Raw genomic sequence first — 18,830 nt, forward strand, 5'->3', positions numbered from 1 at the left:
TCATCATTTATAATAATTTATCTTCTAAGCTTGTTGTATGTAGAGAACTCTTCTTATATCTTATAAGCATTGGTCAGTTAACACTCTTCTTTATTCTTTGAGTTATTTGCTGAAATCATCTAAAGTAAAAATTTCATTCAGAGCTGTATGAAGAGTATAGATTTATTTTTGTCGCTGAAGTTAATACCTTATGTAGTAGGATTATGAGTAATGATTACTTACCTATTTATGCAGCGAAAGAAATCTGTGAAAAGCGTTGTGCTTGTAGTTTCTTTTCGTAGATACTTACTATGTAGGTACTACTGCCTGTATATCATTTACATATACAAATAGTCATCGCATATAATGTGCTTCCTCTATCGATCTTTCCTCCGCTTCTTCTTCCCAACTGCCCACAGAAGGTAGAAACAGTTGAACGTAGGCCATAGCTGTAGATATAGTTACATAAGACCTATAATTAATGTATAAGAACAGAACATATGTATAACCTCAAGCCTACAGTCTATAAATAGATTGTATAACTCTAAATGAGAGAAACATGAAATAGTTGATTCGTTCAATTCAGTCGAGTTTTTGTTATCAAACACGAAAGGTGTCTCAGTTTTGTCCGTTTTCAAGAAATTCAAGGGAAAAAGTGGACACTAATACATCTAAATTCGTTGAAGAACAGTTGAAATCAATAAGCCATCTCAGGAAATAACAGGTAATGTTCTTGTAACTTAAATAATGAACAAACTGCAAAGGAAAGTTGGGTACAGATATTTTGGAGGGAAAAACTGATGCGTAATACATATTTCTGAACACTTATTTCTGTGAATCCAAGTAATACGTTTCATTATTAATTACTTTTTATCATTATTTTATTTCATGCTTAGTTTATGTCACATGGATTTAGAATTTTCTCAGTTACTCAGTTTAGAAGTGTTGGGTGAGGTAACGCAGCTATTACAGACACAACTAGTAACACTAGGTGTTTTCTTGTTTTGTTCCAGGATTTTCAAAGCTTGTGATATTGTTCTCTTCGACTATAACGTTTCCTAGCGTCAAGTCAGCGCCTGTCATGGAGACCAAATTAGATATAGACTGGATCCAATGTCCTTGTGGGAAAGCTCCAATGGTCACTTTCGAAGGAGAAAGTTCAGAGAGTTCGGAAAACTCTTCAGGGTCTTCATCAAAGCAAGCAACCTCCATCAGCAGTAGTGAAGCGAGGGATAGCATCAACAAAATTGTTAACAGTGGGAACATCGCCATCAAATCTGCAGAGATTTTCAAAAATGAATATGTAAGTAATATTTCATTCCATATCTCTATTTATTAAACATAAATATTTTCTAATGTCTGTCCATTTCCATCAAATATGCATGATTTTCAACAAGAAGTTTGTTGAGGTATTCAATGTACAATAAGAGGAACAAGAGAGTATTCACATGGAATTTCCCTGCTGATTGCATTGGTAATGTTAAAGTCATTCGTAGAAACTAGTAACACTTAATAGGAACATGAAAGAACGGAAGATTTCAACAATGGAAAGATTCGAGACTCATGTACTAGTACTACCTAGTTCTTATTATCAGATGAGTTGGAATATTCCGCAAGTAAATTGAAGTTATTAACTTTCTGACGCATGCGTTCAACCTCGGAGAAGTTTTATGGAAAAGTCCGAAACAAAGTGGCTTACTCAGCTTACTATGGAAAAGTCCGAAACAAAGTGGCACATGCAATCTCAGCACGCTTGTTAGCTGGAATAACTGTCAATCCAATTCAGTCAATGTGGTCCATGTTATCATGTAAAGTGATTATAGTTCCTACAAGAGACGAATGTCAGTGAGAGTGTCATCCGTCAAAGAATTGTCTGTTCTGGTTGATAAGAAAATTGTTCTAATGGTCCTTGGTGCAGAAGATGCTGACAGTAAGCTCCTGACATAATTGTGGGGATTTCACTAACATAGCAAGGGATAAAACTATTCACGAGCCAGTTATTATATCTGTCATCTGAGCTAAAGGATCCTAGGTTGATCAAATATCCAGAAGTTCCATTAAGTTCTTCTCTGCTTGTTATTTGTTTTATTCTTCTTTTATGTTGTATACCGTGTAACATTGGAACTTGTACTGTATCATTACTAGTTCACTAATACTTAAGTAACAAGTACCCTATGGTAGAAGAAAGGTGGAGAGACCAATTTCCCAACAGACGCACCAGTTCCGTCATGCAGTAAACAATTATGTCAATGGCAATGATACTTCTTATTGTTTATCTCTTAGTTTTATCATCACCCATACTCAATTCGTTGAATAAGCTCTATTTCAGCTCGGGTGAAATTTGTTATTTCTACTTCTTATTGATGCAGTTCTCCGTATCAGCCCATACTCAATTCGTTGAATAAGCTCTATTTCAGCTCGGGTGAAATTTGTTATTTCTACTTCTTATTGATGCAGTTCGTATCAGAGTACTCAATTCTTTGAATAAGCTCTATTTCAGCTCGGGTGAAATTTATTTCTACTTCTTATTGATGCAGTTCTCCGTATCAGAGTCCCAGGGTTGAATTCACCTTATTGGCTCACTTATGATCAACATCTTTGCTGTTTATTGAGACACCCTGTATACTTACAATATGAAAAATGTCTTCGACATTGTCTTGTATCGGATGAAAAAATGTTCGATTTCTTACCAAGATAATTAAGTATTTAAGGAACATCAACATCTTTGCTGTTTATTGAGACACCCTGTATACTTGCAATATGAAAAATGTCTTCGACATTGTCTTGTATCGGATGAAAAAATGTTCGATTTCTTACCAAGATAATTAAGTATTTAAGGAACATCGGAATGGAGTTATTTGTTTTAATATGAGTAATTACACTGAATGAGCCGATGTGCCCCATAGCCCACGATGTTAATTGCTTCCAGGCCAAAGACCCACCAATTCAATTCAAATGACCAGACTGCCACACAAAAAAACACCAAAAACTTGATTGAGACCCAATACACAAATGTAAACCATGTTTATACTTATAGGTACACTATTCATATAGATATAGAAGCTGCGAGTATTATAGGAAGCAGAGATGTTGGTGGTATGTAATACACAACACCGAAACCTGGGACAAACTGTAAAGGCAGGAAAACTTTCATTCAGGAACTTTGAGCTCTTGTTTACATTTGAAATAGCATTAATTCACAATAATCTATTTCTATTAAACATTTTTCACCTAGGTACCTACATAATATGTATTTGTACAATAAATGTTATGATCTTCATCTACAACACCAAAATCCGAGCTGCTGAAATGAATGAACAAAATATGAACCAAATAGGTAGATATCATTTAGAACAGTTATGTTAATTAACGTCGAGCGAGTCATGTGATTCTGTCGCCACTTTTTATTGATCTCAAAACTGTACATAAATATAACGTACTGATTTGTCATAGAGTTTTGAGGTGTGATTTTGATTTTCCAGTCAGCTTTCATTCAGGAACTTTGAGCTCTTGTTTACATTTGAAATAGCATTAATTCACAATAATCTATTTCTATTAAACATTTTTCACCTACATAATATGTATTTGTACTATAAATGTTATGATCTTCATCTACAACACCAAAATCCGAGCTGCTGAAATGAATGAACAAAATATGAGTAACTTAGTTATATTATGGTAAACCAAAGTATTAGCTAGCACTAATAATAACTATACCATGCCCCCGACATAACAGAAACATTAGGAAATACAACATATTTTACAATCCATGATCTCACATGAGGAGAACGAACAGTTTTTCTTTATATCCAAAGGGAGGGAAGATGCTCAAAATAATGGTTTGAAGGATTTTCAAACTATATTTTAAATCCAATGCGTATCAATGGTAACTAAAATGCTAACCTGTGCATTTTATGAAGCAGTCTACACCAGTTCAACTAAAAACTGATAAGCAATTGTGATAATCAAGTTAAGATCAATAGAAGTAATATTATGACCACCAGACAGCATGACTACATAATATGAAATCTGCAAGTACTGTTATCAATCAGAACAATATAATACTACAGCAAGCATAAACATTGTCTATCTACTCTTATGTACAAGAGGGGAGATCTAATTTCAATATGATTTTCTAGAGAAAAACAACTTGTACCTACATAATTTATAATATCTATTGAGAAAACAATAGGCCAATAGAAAACAGCACACTCTGCTATTATTCACTTGACAAGTGCGCTTGTGAGATAAATAAAACTGCATAGGATACCGTTAGACGAGGAAAACCTTGTTACCTTCAAAAACAATCATCACACTAATTTCTGACATACAGTACCATCTCTGACCGACCACCTATCTATTGAACATTTTAACACATTTTTGATGTTCTTATAGGCGTTCAGTTGTAATGAAAGTTGTAAGCATGGAAGAACAATGAAATTACAATAGCCTGAAGCCACAGTAAACTGACCTTAAAAAGAGGAAGAAGATAGAAGTAAAATTGAATGAGATAGGAACAGTAGTCTTAGCTGAACATAAAACAAGAAAAGGAACAACCATCAATCACCACAGTACGGCTTGACAATACTCACATCCAGATTTACATAATCAATAAAACAGTTACGGAACATTGAAACATTATACTAAACTTGATGGTCTTTGGTGATATCTTCAGACCTCCTGATCATAATTAATAATTAAGCGGACGGACGTCCACATTAGCAGAAACGTGCCGGTCCAAAATACCGGAAACAGACATATCACAGCCCGGATGTTTCTGGTGCTTGCAGTACGAGCATTATCCACATTAGCAGAAACGTGCCGGTCCAAAATACCGGAAACAGACATATCACAGCCCGGATGTTTCTGGTGCTTGCAGTACGAGCATTGTCCACATTAGCAGAAACGTGCGGGTCCAAAATACCGGAAACAGACATATCACAGCCCGGATGTTTCTGGTGCTTGCAGTACGAGCATTCTTTACGCGTCTATAATCTTAACGCCACAGCACTGTGCGCCGTGCGCCATCCGAAATGAAATTCGTGCCTTGTCCTCATATACAGAGTTTATAGGCGTTCAGTTGTAATTAAAGTTGTAAGCATGGAAGAACAATGAAATTACAATAGCCTGAAGCCACAGTAAACTGACCTTAAAAAGAGGAAGAAGATAGAAGTAATATGTCCTCATATACAGAGACCATCTCACATGCGTGAATAATACTCGGAGCAATCCTCATGAGGGACTCCACATGAAGACAATACCTTTAATATACAGAGACCATCTCACATGCGTGAATAATACTCGGAGCAATCCTCATGAGGGACTCCACATGAAGACAATACCTTTAAGTGTCCAAGTATCTCTTGTACATGAATTTAACATTGTGACCCAGTGACCTGCATGATTTTCGCGTTTATTCGGAGATTATCCGTAACAAGGTTTTATGAACGATGCTGTGCAAGCTGCCCGAAATTTGAAACGGTGAAAAAGGAATTCCTGGGAAATTCCCTTCCGTTTTTTGAAGAAAGTGAAAGTGATGGGAAACTTTGAGAAAGACAGAGAGGTAATTTGTGAAAAAGGAATTCCTGGGAAATTCCCTTCCGTTTTTTGAAGAAAGTGAAAGTGATGGGAAACTTTGAGAAAGACAGAGAGGTAATTGGTGAAAAAGGAATTCCTGGGAAATTCCCTTCCATTTTTTGAAGAAAGTGAAAGTGATGGGAAACTTTGAGAAAGACAGAGAGGTAATTTGTCTCATTGAAACAATTACACAGACAAATGGTCGGGATTACTTGTTACGATGTCGTTATGTACCTGATCAAATATTGATGTTCCCAAAATAAGAACTCAAAGTAAACACACTCGATATGAGAAGTGACCTCCTCAAACAATGACAGAGTCTCATCCGCAGGAAATACTTGGAGCTATTAGGTGTGCTCTGTTGACAAGATTCATCAAGAAACTAATTTGGTCCAAGTCTTCGATCTTGTTGAGTCTTTCTCACTGCTAGAGATTTGGAGATGAAGTGATTGTATTAATTTACTAACAAGATAATCCGAAACAGGAATACTTTGTTAAGATGCATACAGTCTGTTGAAGAATTCAAGATAAGTGAAGTCTTGGGAATCACGAAGAAAGTCTGTTGATGCTTACATTGCTAGATACTACAAGAAGATAGGAAAATTGAAGCTATCCATTTTGATCCACGAATTTATTTTTCTTTTTCCACAAACCCCTCGTACTTTCGGTGTGGTTCATTTAACTCAAAGTTAAGTACCAGTGCATAATCATCCAGATAACCATGTTCTTTCAATTAGCTTGAGTTTCAAGCAACGTTGCATTTTATGCTTCTCAATGGATGGCCATGTTGCCATTGTAAAGATAGTGTCGCACATTGGAAGGGATGGTGAATGGCCTCTTTCAATTAGCTTGAGTTTTAAGCAACGTTGCATTTTATGCTTCTCAATGGATGACCATGTTGCCATTGTAAAGATAGTGTCGCACATTGGAAGGGATGGTGAATGGCGATTCCGATTAGAACCGATTCCTTGGAATTCTTCTGGTCAGCCAATGAACTCCAGTTATGTTCAGTTAAATTGTGTATTTGAAAAATGAGTAACAAATGTTCTGTTGGAACTCTTATTGCCTTCCGATATCAAGGTACACTTAGGTGCAATGTAAGCATTATTTGTCTCGTTAAAAAAAAAAGTACAATTTAAACCATGTTTTTTACCTAAACCCGAAGTTTGAGCTAGAGGAATATCAAAATGAGGTACCTGTTTACCTGTTACCCATACATAGATCAAGTGACACGAGCGTTCTTATCAGTTGTTTTTGTAGGTATTAAATTGTAAACAAATAGATTGACAAACAGGTTTTGGAAATAGAAATCGCCACCCTAATCAAAGTAGTGTCAGTTGATTTTATTGTATAAATTTAATATTCATTTCTAGTCTTTGTTTATTAGTTTTTATTTTATAGTAAGCATTATTTGTCTCGTTAAAAAAAAAAGTACAATTTAAACCATGAAATTTACCTAAATCCGAAGTTTGAGCTAGAGGAATATCAAAATGAGGTACCTGTTACCCATAGATCAAGTGACACGAGCGTTCTTATCAGTTGTTTTTGTAGGTATTAAATTGTAAACAAATAGATTGACTCTAATTACCTACATTGCTATCTATTACGAAACCACTTGTCAATTGGGAAGGAACCGATTATTGTTCTATAAGACCTTGGACTTGGAAATTTGATGACTTTGATGGCCCAAACGAAAATGAAAGTGATGAGAAGTAGGCACTCAAACGTAGTGGTTCATTGATGTCATTAGTAGAGAATCGACCATTCTAATTGAAATACACCTGAATTACCCTTTAAAATCTAGTCAAACCCCCACATATCGATTGACCTAAGCAGACACTGGTCTTGAATTTATCATTTGGGGCAGTAAATCGCCCCACATATCGATTGACCTAAGCAGACACTGGTCTTGAATTTATCATTTGGGCAGTAAATCATGAAATCGATAGCTCTTACTGCGGATAGATCGCTGACCTGACTAAATATGTACATACATACGAGTAAGTAGATGAGAAATATGTATTTATAATGTTTTGTAAATTTTACAAAACAGCATTGGAAGCAAAGACGCTACAAACACTGGCAAATCTCCTATTGTACATACATACGAGTAAGTAGATGAGAAATATGTATTTATAATGTTTTGTAAGTTTTACAAAACAGCATTGGAAGCAAAGACGCTACAAACACTGGCAAATCTCCTGATTGTTAATTAACATTTCGTACGGTTGAAATTCACACGCGAAGTTACAACTCTCAGATAAATGATACAGCTCGAGAAAAAATACCTAAATAATATCGCATAAGAGTTACTTATGGGAATGAGTTGAAAAGAAATGAGATTTTTTGCGAGAAAAATGGTGGTGTGTTTGTACGAAAAGTGTACAAAATTAGTGGACGACAAAGCTGTGTGGAAATCTAAGGAAGTACTAGACATCAATGATAATGATGATGATGGCAATAATGAAAGACAAAGTTCCGAGTAAATAATGACAATATTGATCGTGAAATGAATGAAATCCTGAAATCGCTATTTGTTGGTTGAGATAAGAAGAACAAAGCTGAGAAAACTGCAATGAATGATGAGATGGAAGATAATGTTATCTTTACAAAAATTACAAGAATGGAAAATTGAAAAAAAAAAAATAAAAAAATATTGTAATTGAACACCTTGAGCTGAGTAATGCAAAACTACTACACGACGGAAATCTTCTTCCTATAGACAGACAGACAGACAGACTTCTTTTGTCATTTTGATGATTTTGAAATACTGCTTGGTGAGAGTCAAATTAAAAGCGAAACATGTCAATCCTTTTGCCATTATAATAAGAGTTTTGAAGCTGTTTCCCCTACCCCCTGTATGATGTCAGTGTTGACCTTTGCGACATTTAGACTGAAAGTCAGCAGACCATTACTCATTAGTCATTAGTTAGTTCTCATGTTTTCCAAATATCAAAAGTTCAAAAGACAATGATTCTTACATTACGAGGGTTGTTGACTCCAAAAAAACTGTAACCTATTACAGTATTACACATCAGAATCTCATTTTCGAGAATGAGTTTTTTTAGCTTTTATTACCTTTTTCATGATTGGTAACATTTCAATTCCTCGTGTCGAGAATGTTCAGTGACATCTACTTGCATTATAACATGAGGAAAGGAAAAGCTGTTGAGATAGTGATACTATCCGAGTTTCATTCCAAAGAGTCTAGGAGAAACAGTATTTCCACATGAACCGTAAGAGACACCTTAGAATAGAAACGGTATTGAAGAATGTTCAGTGACATCTACTTGCATTATAACATGAGGAAAGGAAAAGCTGTTGAGATAGTGATAGGTACTATCCGAGTTTCATTCCAAAGAGTCTAGGAGAAACAGTATTTCCACATGAACCGTAAGAGACACCTTAGAATAGAAACGGTATTGGTATATTATCTGAGAGGCTATCACCAATTTGAAACCCAATACCTTCCATCACAACAAAGTACAATAGTCTTGCTGATGATATTCAATAAATAGAGATATGGAACGAAATATTACTTACATATTCATTTTTGAAAATCTCTGCAGATTTGATGGCGATGTTCCCACTGTTAACAATTTTGTTGATGCTATCCCTCGCTTCACTACTGCTGATGGAGGTTGCTTGCTTTGATGAAGACCCTGAAGAGTTTTCCGAACTCTCTGAACTTTCTCCTTCGAAAGTGACCATTGGAGCTTTCCCACAAGGACATTGGATCCAGTCTATATCTAATTTGGTCTCCATGACAGGCGCTGACTTGACGCTAGGAAACGTTATAGTCGAAGAGAACAATATCACAAGCTTTGAAAATCCTGGAACAAAACAAGAAAACACCTAGTGTTACTAGTTGTGTCTGTAATATTTTCTAATGTCTGTCCATTTCCATCAAATATGCATGATTTTCAACAAGAAGTTTGTTGAGGTATTCAATGTACAATAAGAGGAACAAGAGAGTATTCACATGGAATTTCCCTGCTGATTGCATTGGTAATGTTAAAGTCATTCGTAGAGGTACGAGTATAGATGTGCACTCATTCTTAACAGTAAAGAAGTCAATAAACCATTTTTGAATTCATTAGAACAAAGACTTCATCTCTAGAAAAATTCTAAATCCATGTGACATAAACTAAGCATGAAATAAAATAATGATAAAAAGTAATTAATAATGAAACGTATTACTTTTCTAATGTCTGTCCATTTCCATCAAATATGCATGATTTTCAACAAGAAGTTTGTTGAGGTATTCAATGTACAATAAGAGGAACAAGAGAGTATTCACATGGAATTTCCCTGCTGATTGCATTGGTAATGTTAAAGTCATTCGTAGAAACTAGTAACACTCAATAGGAACATGAAAGAACGGAAGATTTCAACAATGGAAAGATTCGAGACTCATGTACTAGTACTACTCGTAGTTCTTCAGATGAGTTGGAATATTCCGCAAGTAAATTGAAGTTATTAACTTTCTGACGCATGCGTTCAACCTCGGAGAAGTTTTATGGAAAAGTCCGAAACAAAGTGGCTTACTCAGAGCACATGCACATCTCTAGACGCATAGGAATATATCCAACACATAATAATTCAAATAAAAACACAAATACACACTTGTTAAACTGACTGATATTCATCGGGTACGGTTTGGTCTTCAGACAAGTTAAACCCAAGTTCAGTCACAAGACCGTATCTCCCATTGGCCAATGGCCACCCTAGTTGATAGAGCAAACCTCAGTCCAGTAGTAGTAACTGGACAATTTTTTTTCTTCTTCTTTCTTTCAAGTTTGTTTCAATGTGAAAATAAACTCATTTTTGCGCTTGTGAGTTTTTTTTTCCATTAAGTGTTTCAGGCCGATTTAATGCAAACGTCCTACGAAGTGCAGATGAAGGATTTCCTTGGGCCAGTAGTTTGGCTAAAGGATGCCATGGACAGTTTGAACAAACTGAAAGAGTCTTCCAGTGAGGTAAGTGTCAGAACATTCATTATTCAGAACATGGCGTGTCCTATGACCGCGTAGTTCATTCTAATTGAAGTCAGGTTTGAAAAAGTAATGTTAACACATATCGCACCAGACGGAATCTTTTTTCCCACAGGAGAAAGACTGATAATTTTTAAGCAATGAGTCACTCACCAGTCATGTGAGTGCAGATTAGAACAGTAATAATTAATAGAAGCATGTGGCGGACTGCCACTAAACTTCATATTAGCATCTCTGTGACTAACACGAGTGATTGACATTCACTCGACGTATCTGGGACAATGTCTTCGCACTCGTAGAGAGGTAGCGCTTCAAATTTGTATTTCATAAAAACTTACGATGTCCAAGATAGTGCTAATATTTGCGAACATTGATTCCAATAATGTCATGTGGGTATTCTTTTAGACATTGTATAGGATTTTAATATCTTACGTGCGTTGGGTAGGTGAAGTTATAATCCATTCATGAATAGGTTCTGTCACCAGTAAGAAGGTCTTTAAACTGCATGACTCTAATGTGATTTGAAAATGAGTTTTATGACTTTTATACTAACTGCTATACTTTTCATTTGTTCTGTTAAAGGTGGAAAAGATCAGATTCGCCTATGAAATCATGCAGCAATACGCACATGGTATTGAGTATATCATTCAAGATCAAATTGCAATGGGCAACAAAGATTTCCTCGACAAATTTCTCAACGTGAGGATGTCTTTGAAAGCGGTAAGTTTGAATTCTACTTTCTAACGTTGTGAACCATCCAAATATCTTACATAGGTTATGGAGCCTTTTCGCTACAAAATGGCAAACTCTGAGAATCACTTTCTTCAAGAGAAAGTAGGATTAGGGTTTTCAGGATAATTATTATAAGATCCACTTGTTGAAAGCGGGACATCACAAAGATTCGAATCTTGAACAATAGGATTTTCTTTCACACTTTTATCAATGAACAGATTCATATGCTTCCCGATAAATTGGGATTTTGACGGTTTGGGAACTTCATAGTCGTAGTTAGAAAGGGGAAAATTAAGCACAAATCAGAGGATTTCTTCCACTTTTTTTTTAAGAGGTTTGACAGAGGAAACTATAACTGCTATGGTCTTATCGTCCCGAAATCGAAGAGAGAAGGAAGACAGGATAGAAGAAAGCCAGCCGTTCCGAGAACAGTCTTATCGTCCCGAAATCGAAGAGAGAAGGAAGACAGGATAGGAGGAAAGCCAGCCGTTCCGAGAACGAACATTATCCCAGTATAAAATCCGCCCCGGGCGGGAATCGAACCCGCGGCCTAGCACTTAAAGGCACACGCACTACCAACTAAGCTAACTAGGCTGGCACAATTTCTTCCATTGATGAATGTAGAAATTTGTTTTGACAAAAGAAGAAAATTATAGCTATAGTTCAATATGGACTTTAACAGCATACAGCATTACAGAAATCTACTTAGAAGGAAATTTTTGAGCTAGCATATCTTGAGATCTTGAGAAAAGAAGGTTCTCAGAGGTTTTGCGACTTCTTGACTTCTTCTCTAGTTTTATTTTACGTTAACCCATACGACGCGACACTACGCGACGTTATCATGGATATTATAACGGCTGACGATTTGGAGGAGGAGGAGGACATGTGAGGACGAGTACCTCGCAGGCTTGCACCGTTTTGCGTCAGTCGCTATCTAATCAATGACGTACAGTCTAAACATAGTATGGAGCCTTTTCGCTACGAAATGGCAAACTCTGAGAATCACTTTCTTCAAGAGAAAGTAGGGTTTTCAGGATAACAGTTACAAATGTTCTCACCATTAAAACATAAATGGTCTCATCACTTCCATGAAACTAAAAAGTAGTAGTAGTAGTAGTAGTAGTAGTAGTAGTAGTAGTAGTAGTAGTAGTAGTAGTAGTAGTAGTAGTAGTAGTATGTAGTAGTAGTAGTAGTAGTAGTAGTAGTAGTAGTAGTAGTAGTAGTAGTAGTAGTAGTAGTAGTAGTAGGAGTAGTAAGAATTTATTTGTATTTAATGTTCAGTACATATCTTACATAGGTTATGGAGCCTTTTCGCTACGAAATGGCAAACTCTGAGAATCACTTTCTTCAAGAGAAAGTAGGGTTTTCAGGATAATTATTAGAAGATCCACTTGTTGAAAGCGGGACATCACAAAGATTCGAATCTTGAACAATAGGATTTTCTTTCACACTTTTATCAATGAACAGATTCCTCTGAATGAAATAGTTTTTGTTGTCAGTTTCTATTTGAATGAATGATCTTAGTATCTGAATGAATGATCTTACAATGACTGCTTCATTGGCTCTGTTTATTTTGACACCTCATTATAAAATTTAGACACAAGATGTTTGTTGTTTGGTTCATTCATTTCTAACGCATGACTACAATTGGCATCGCTGTCACTAGTTGTTTGTTTGGACTACTCGGCGTCTAAAAGATTCACAATGTCCAATTTTACTCGAAAATGTCTTCAGGAGATGTTTATAGTGCTACTTATGTTTAGTTACCCTTTTGTCCATTTCTCGCATGTCAGATGTTACTATCAGTAGACGAAACGGGCGACAAAATCATACAAATGGTTCTTCTTTTTTTTTTTCTTCTTCTCCCTCTTCTTCTTTTTCTTGTTCTTCTTCTGCTCCTCCTCTTTCTCCTTCTTCTTTCCTTTTGTTCTTCTTTCCTTCCTTCTTTCCTCTTCTTTTTTTTCCTTTTCAGCCCGTCCCTCCTTTAATATTACGATACCTAGTAATAAAAAAAGGTATAAGGGACGGGCTATTGTATTCGCTTCGGTGTCATCTGTCTGTCTGTCCCTACAGAAGGACTTATGGGTGACTTAAATATTGAAAAGGAATAAAGGGAGAGCGGGGTCTAGTCTTCATTTTAAATCATTACATGAAAGTAAAATAAAAAAATCAATTCAATATTAATAATAAACTGAATATTAAACAAATTATGTACGTACCTACATAGGTACTGATTTTCTTTAACCACGATCGAATAAACTACGGGCTAAAAAATTCCCGGAGGGACGGGCCCAGCTTGTTGGAAAGTTGAAACATATCCATTTCATAAGTCACCACAAAGTCCGTTTTCCAACTCAGTTTTCCAAATTTCAACCCTTGCTTTTCCATGTTTCTGATTTCAGGTGCTCTGTGAAACGCACTGGGTGATGACCAACGAGTTGGGTATTCAGCCGCAGGAGACCAAATCTCCGATCACGCACATCCCCATCTCTCGCAACGGGTCGGAACGGGCGATGGATGACTGGATCATCTATCACAACTCAACGGGCGACAAAAGCCTACAAATATTTCTTCTTCTTCTTCTTCTCCTTCTTCTCCTCCTCCTTCTTCTCCTCCTTCCTTTTTCTTTCCTCTTCTTTTTACTTTTTTAGAAAGTTGAAACATGTCTCATAAGTCACCATGTAGTCCGTTTTTGGCAATATTTTCAACCCTTGCTTTTCGATGTTCTGATTTCAGGTGCTCTGCGAAACGCACTGGGTGATGACCAACGAGCTGGGCATTCAGCCACAGGAGACCAAATCTCCGATCACGCACATCCCCATCTCTCGCAACGGGTCGGAACGGGCGATGGATGACTGGATCATCTATCACAACTACATTACCGTCATGAATGAGATTGTCAAGGAGCTGCAGAAACTGTGCGCGTCCAACGAGAAGATGATTTGATTCATGTCACTCCTACGGTAAGTGTTGACTCTTTGACGCTACAAAGATCCTTGGTAAACTCCTTTTGAAGAAGACGCTCTTTAAAGGCCTAAAGTGAGAGAAGGGATTAGTGGATGGAATAGCCTCATCAGTTATATATTATTATCCCTTTTAACTTGTTCTTTCACAAGAAACTTCCTTGTTAGGATTTCCGGGTCATCTAATAGCTTACTCATTCCTAGTTCAAAGTTGATTATAAAAGTGTGTCCAAACATAGTCGACAATTGATCGACGGGGTGAATATATGTTTTCGAGGCAGTGTGGACGGTTCAGTCGACATCGATGGCCGGTCGACTAGGTGTGAAAACACATTAAGAGTAACAAACGACAAGCGCCAGTAACATTTTGTCTAATTTCGTTCAATTGAAAATTATTCTTTTACTATACATATTTGATGACTAATTGCAATTGTTTTCTTTCTCTGTTTCAGATTCATGATCTTCAGAAGACTGAACTAGACTGACTGTCAATTTTGTCAAATGAAATTACTTGGATCTTTCTATTTAATTCTAGGTGATTTAGTGAGTATCTTAAAAGAATTAGATAATTTACGAGTACTGTTGAATTATATTCTCGAGTCATGCGAATTATAAATACATTTCGTCAATTTTATTAAATACTGTCTGATGACGCAAGGATATCGGATAAAATAAATAAATAAATAAAAATTACTAGGACATAAAAATATGAACAAAATGATAAGAGTGTTATGAGCAAATGTTATTTACAAACAAAACAATCATGGCTAAGTTTCAAAAATTGAGACAAAACATAAACAACAAATAAAATAAATATCAAGTACACATGAGTTGATTTAACCAAGTTCAAAGAGAAACGATGATTCGATGGGCGTGTTCTCTTTTAGTCTAGTTCAGTCTTCTGAAGATCATGAATCTGAAACAGAGGAAGAAAACAATAAAATTGCAATGAGTCATCAAATATAGTAAATAAATAACTTTCAATTGAACGAAATTGGACAAAATGTTACTGGCGCTTGTCGTTTGTTACTCTTAATGTGTTTTCACACCTAGTCGACCGGCCATCGATGTCGACTGAACCGTCCACACTGCCTCGAAAACATATATTCACCCCGTCGATCGATTGTCGACCATGTTTGGACACACCTTTATAATCAACTTTGAACTAGGAATGAGTAAGCTATTAGATGACCCGGAAGTCCTGACAAGGAAGTTCCTTGTGAAAGAACAAGTTAAAAGGGATAATAATTATTACTGATGAAGCTATTCCACCCACTAATCCCTTCTTTCGACTTTCAATTGAACGAAATTAGACAAAATGTTACTGGCGCTTGTCGTTTGTTACTCTTAATGTGTTTTCACACCTACGACCGGCCATAGATGTCGACTGAACCGTCCACACTGCCTCGAAAACATATATTCACCCCATCGATCGATTGTCGACTATGTTTGGATACACTTTTATAATCAACTTTGAACTAGGAATGAGTAAGCTATTAGATGACCCGGAAATCCTGACAAGGAAGATTCTTGTGAAAGAACAAGTTAAAAGGGATAATAATTATAACTGATGAAGCTATATTCCACCCACTAATCCCTTCTTTCACTTTAGGCCTTTAAAGAGTCTTCTTCAAAAGGAGTTTACCAAGGATCTTTATAGCGTCAAAGAGTCAACACTTACCGTAGGAGTGACATGAATCAAATCATCTTCTCGTTGGACGCGCACAGTTTCTGCAGCTCCTTGACAACGCCGCAATTCACACTTCTCTCACGGGCTTCAAAAATTGTCAAACATTATGACTTTTTCTACGTGTGAAGTGTAAAAAGTGAGAGGACTGAATAGAGGCCCTTCAGGAATATCCCTCGATTATGTAGTATAAGACAAAAGTACATATTATAAATAAGTAATACTTCTGAAGCTGTGTCCACACATAGTCGACGCCGTCAATTAATCATCGATCTTAAGAAAGATTAAGAAAGTCAGCTTGGAACGATGTCCCATTTTACTCATAACATAGGGAAATATTAACACCGGATTAGGGGAACGTGCCTAAATAAAGGACCCCGGGACCGACCAGGCTCGCGCACTGAAAAGCTTGTCCGAAGTTTTATTTATCGTCCTGTGTAGTACTCGGCGTGTGAATCGCCTTACTTCCTGTCCATTATTGTTTGGGTGACGCACGTGACCACGAATATGATTACAACTTTGGCCTACAGAGTGCCCCTGGTCGATATTTGGTTCCCTCGCCTTCCCAATCCCTAAGGTACCCAATTGATCTTCGGGACTCGGACATTTCCGCTAGGTAGCGGGTTCGATTCCCGCAATCGATAAAAAATGAGGAGGAAAATGAAAGCCCAACACAAACTTAATCACACGGAAGGGTTGTCACATTTACATGGCAATTGCTAAAAGAAGAAAGTGGAGATTTCGAGACAAATTTTTGAAGAGGTTTGATAGAGGGACCTCTAATTTCCAAGGTCTTATCGTCCCAAAATCGAAGAGAGAAGGAAGACAGGATAGGAGAATGCCAGCCGTTCCGCGAACGAACCTTATCCGTTCAGGATAAAACCCACCCCGGGCGGGAATCGAACCCGCGGCCTAGCCATCTTCGGGACTCGGACATTTCCGCTAGGTAGCGGGTTCAATTCCCGCGATCGATAAAAAATGAAAGCCCAACACAAACTTAATCACACGGAAGGGTTGTCACATTTACATGGCAATTGCTAAAAGAAGAAAGTTGAAGAGGTTTGATAGAGGGACCTCTAATTTCCAAGGTCTTATCGTCCCAAAATCGAAGAGAGAAGGAAGACAGGATAGGAGAATGCGCGGCCTAGCGCTTACAAAGTAGACGCGCTACCCTCCGATCTAACTAGGCTGGCCTGATACACTTTGGTTTGTAATTTCACCTTCACGTACCCAAATCACGTCAGAAAGTAAGCAATCCTCCTTTTGATCAATTACCATCCAGTATAAGGTCACAAGTTTTTGATCTAAATATCCGATTCCTTGACCATACTCCACACAAGAATCCTTGAGAAGTTTCAGCCTTAACTTGTCAAACGGAATTCTAACTGTCTTCATGAAAAGGGGAAAATGGATGCTTCCCGATAAATTGGAATTTTGAGGGTTTGGGAACTTCATACTCGTAGTTAGAAAGGGAACTGTAACTGCTATGGTCTTATCGTCCCGAAATCAAAGAGAGAAGGAAGACAGGATAGGAGAAAGCCAGCCGTTCCGAGAAGCTTTGTTTATTTTGACACCTCATTATAAAATTTAGACACAAGATGTTTGTTGTTTGGTTCATTCATTGCTAACGCATGACTACAATTGGCATCGCTGTCACCAGTTGTTTGTTTGGACTATTTGGCGTCTCGGAGATTCACAATGTCCAATTCTACCCTCTGTTTATTTTGACACCTCATTATAAAATTTAGACACAAGATGTTTGTTGTTTGGTTCATTCATTTCTAACGCATGACTACAATTGGCATCGCTGTCACCAGTTGTTTGTTTGGACTATTTGGCGTCTCGGAGATTCACAATGTCCAATTCTACTCGAAAATATCTTGAGGAGATGTTTATAGTGCTACTTATGTTTAGGTACCCTTTTGTCCATTTCTCGCATGTCAGATGTTACTATCAGTAGACGTAACGGGCGACAAAATCCTACAAATATTTCTTCTTCTTCTTCTCCTCCTTCTTCTCCTCCTTCCTTTTTTCCTACAAATATTTCTTCTTCTTCTTCTTCTTCTTCTTCTTCTTCTTCTTCTTCTTCTTCTCCTCCTCCTTCTTCTTCTCCTCCTTCTTCTCCTCCTTCCCTTAGTGGACGACAAAGCTGCGTGGAAATCTAAGGAAGTACTAGACATCAATGATAATAATGATGATGGCAATAATGAAAGACAAAGTTCCGAGTAAATAGTGACAATATTGATCGTGAAATGAATGAAATCCTGAAATCGCTATTTGTTTTGTGTCAAGAATATTGTTCTCTAATCCCTTAAGAAATGAAATGGTTGTTCAACTATTTAGGTTCGGTTGTTCATCACTGATAAAGATCAACTCTTCTTCAAAAGCATGCAAGTAACCTACCGAAAAAAACGCTGACAATGGGTCCCCAGCCTTGATGTATGTGCAAATATATCAACATGGGTTTTGACACATTTTCTGAAGATAATAATAAACGCTGACAATGGGTCCCCAGCCTTGATGTATGTGCAAATATATCAACATGGGTTTTGACACATTTTCTGAAGATAATAATACCTATGAGTTGATGTTTCAAAATTTCTTCAGATACCTACCTAGATACTTGTAATATGGGGGAAAGGGAATACCCTCCATATAGATCTCTGATTTATCCAATAAATTTATTAATTCAGTTGAATTTTGTTCTGAAGGAATACAAAATTTGTTTCAGTTTTAAGTTTACGAGATCTTTGAGTATTGACAAATTTGGACAGAAAGTCTTCTTTTAGACTTTGAAATTTCAAGTAAGGTTCTGAGAAGTACGATGAACATTTTCTAGAGCATATCAAGAAACATCGGATTTTCAAATTGCACATAATCATGTAACTATACCTATAT

General features: G+C 36.8%; 1 protein-coding gene and 1 long non-coding RNA gene across 2 annotated transcripts; one reads left to right on the forward strand and one right to left on the reverse strand.

Annotated features, from left to right (window-relative positions):
• The first annotated feature begins 296 nt into the window (after positions 1-296).
• LOC103511518 lies at positions 297-14,728 on the forward strand. Its single transcript, XM_008476240.3, has 6 exons — positions 297-703; positions 993-1,282; positions 10,422-10,535; positions 11,133-11,270; positions 14,019-14,245; positions 14,698-14,728. The coding sequence occupies exons 2-5, from the start codon at positions 1,061-1,063 to the stop codon at positions 14,226-14,228; spliced, it is 684 nt and encodes a 227-aa protein (XP_008474462.1). The 5' UTR covers positions 297-703; positions 993-1,060; the 3' UTR covers positions 14,229-14,245; positions 14,698-14,728.
• Positions 14,729-14,906: 178 nt separating this feature from the next.
• Positions 14,907-15,995, reverse strand: LOC113468401. The gene is made up of 2 exons (XR_003392162.1): positions 15,927-15,995; positions 14,907-15,161 (listed from the first exon to the last, which is right to left on the reverse strand). It is a non-coding gene; the product is annotated as an uncharacterized LOC113468401 (long non-coding RNA).
• Positions 15,996-18,830: the final 2,835 nt, after the last annotated feature.

The sequence above is a fragment of the Diaphorina citri genome, unplaced genomic scaffold (assembly GCF_000475195.1).
Source record: "Diaphorina citri unplaced genomic scaffold, Diaci psyllid genome assembly version 1.1 scaffold723, whole genome shotgun sequence".
NCBI lineage: Eukaryota > Metazoa > Arthropoda > Insecta > Hemiptera > Psyllidae > Diaphorina > Diaphorina citri.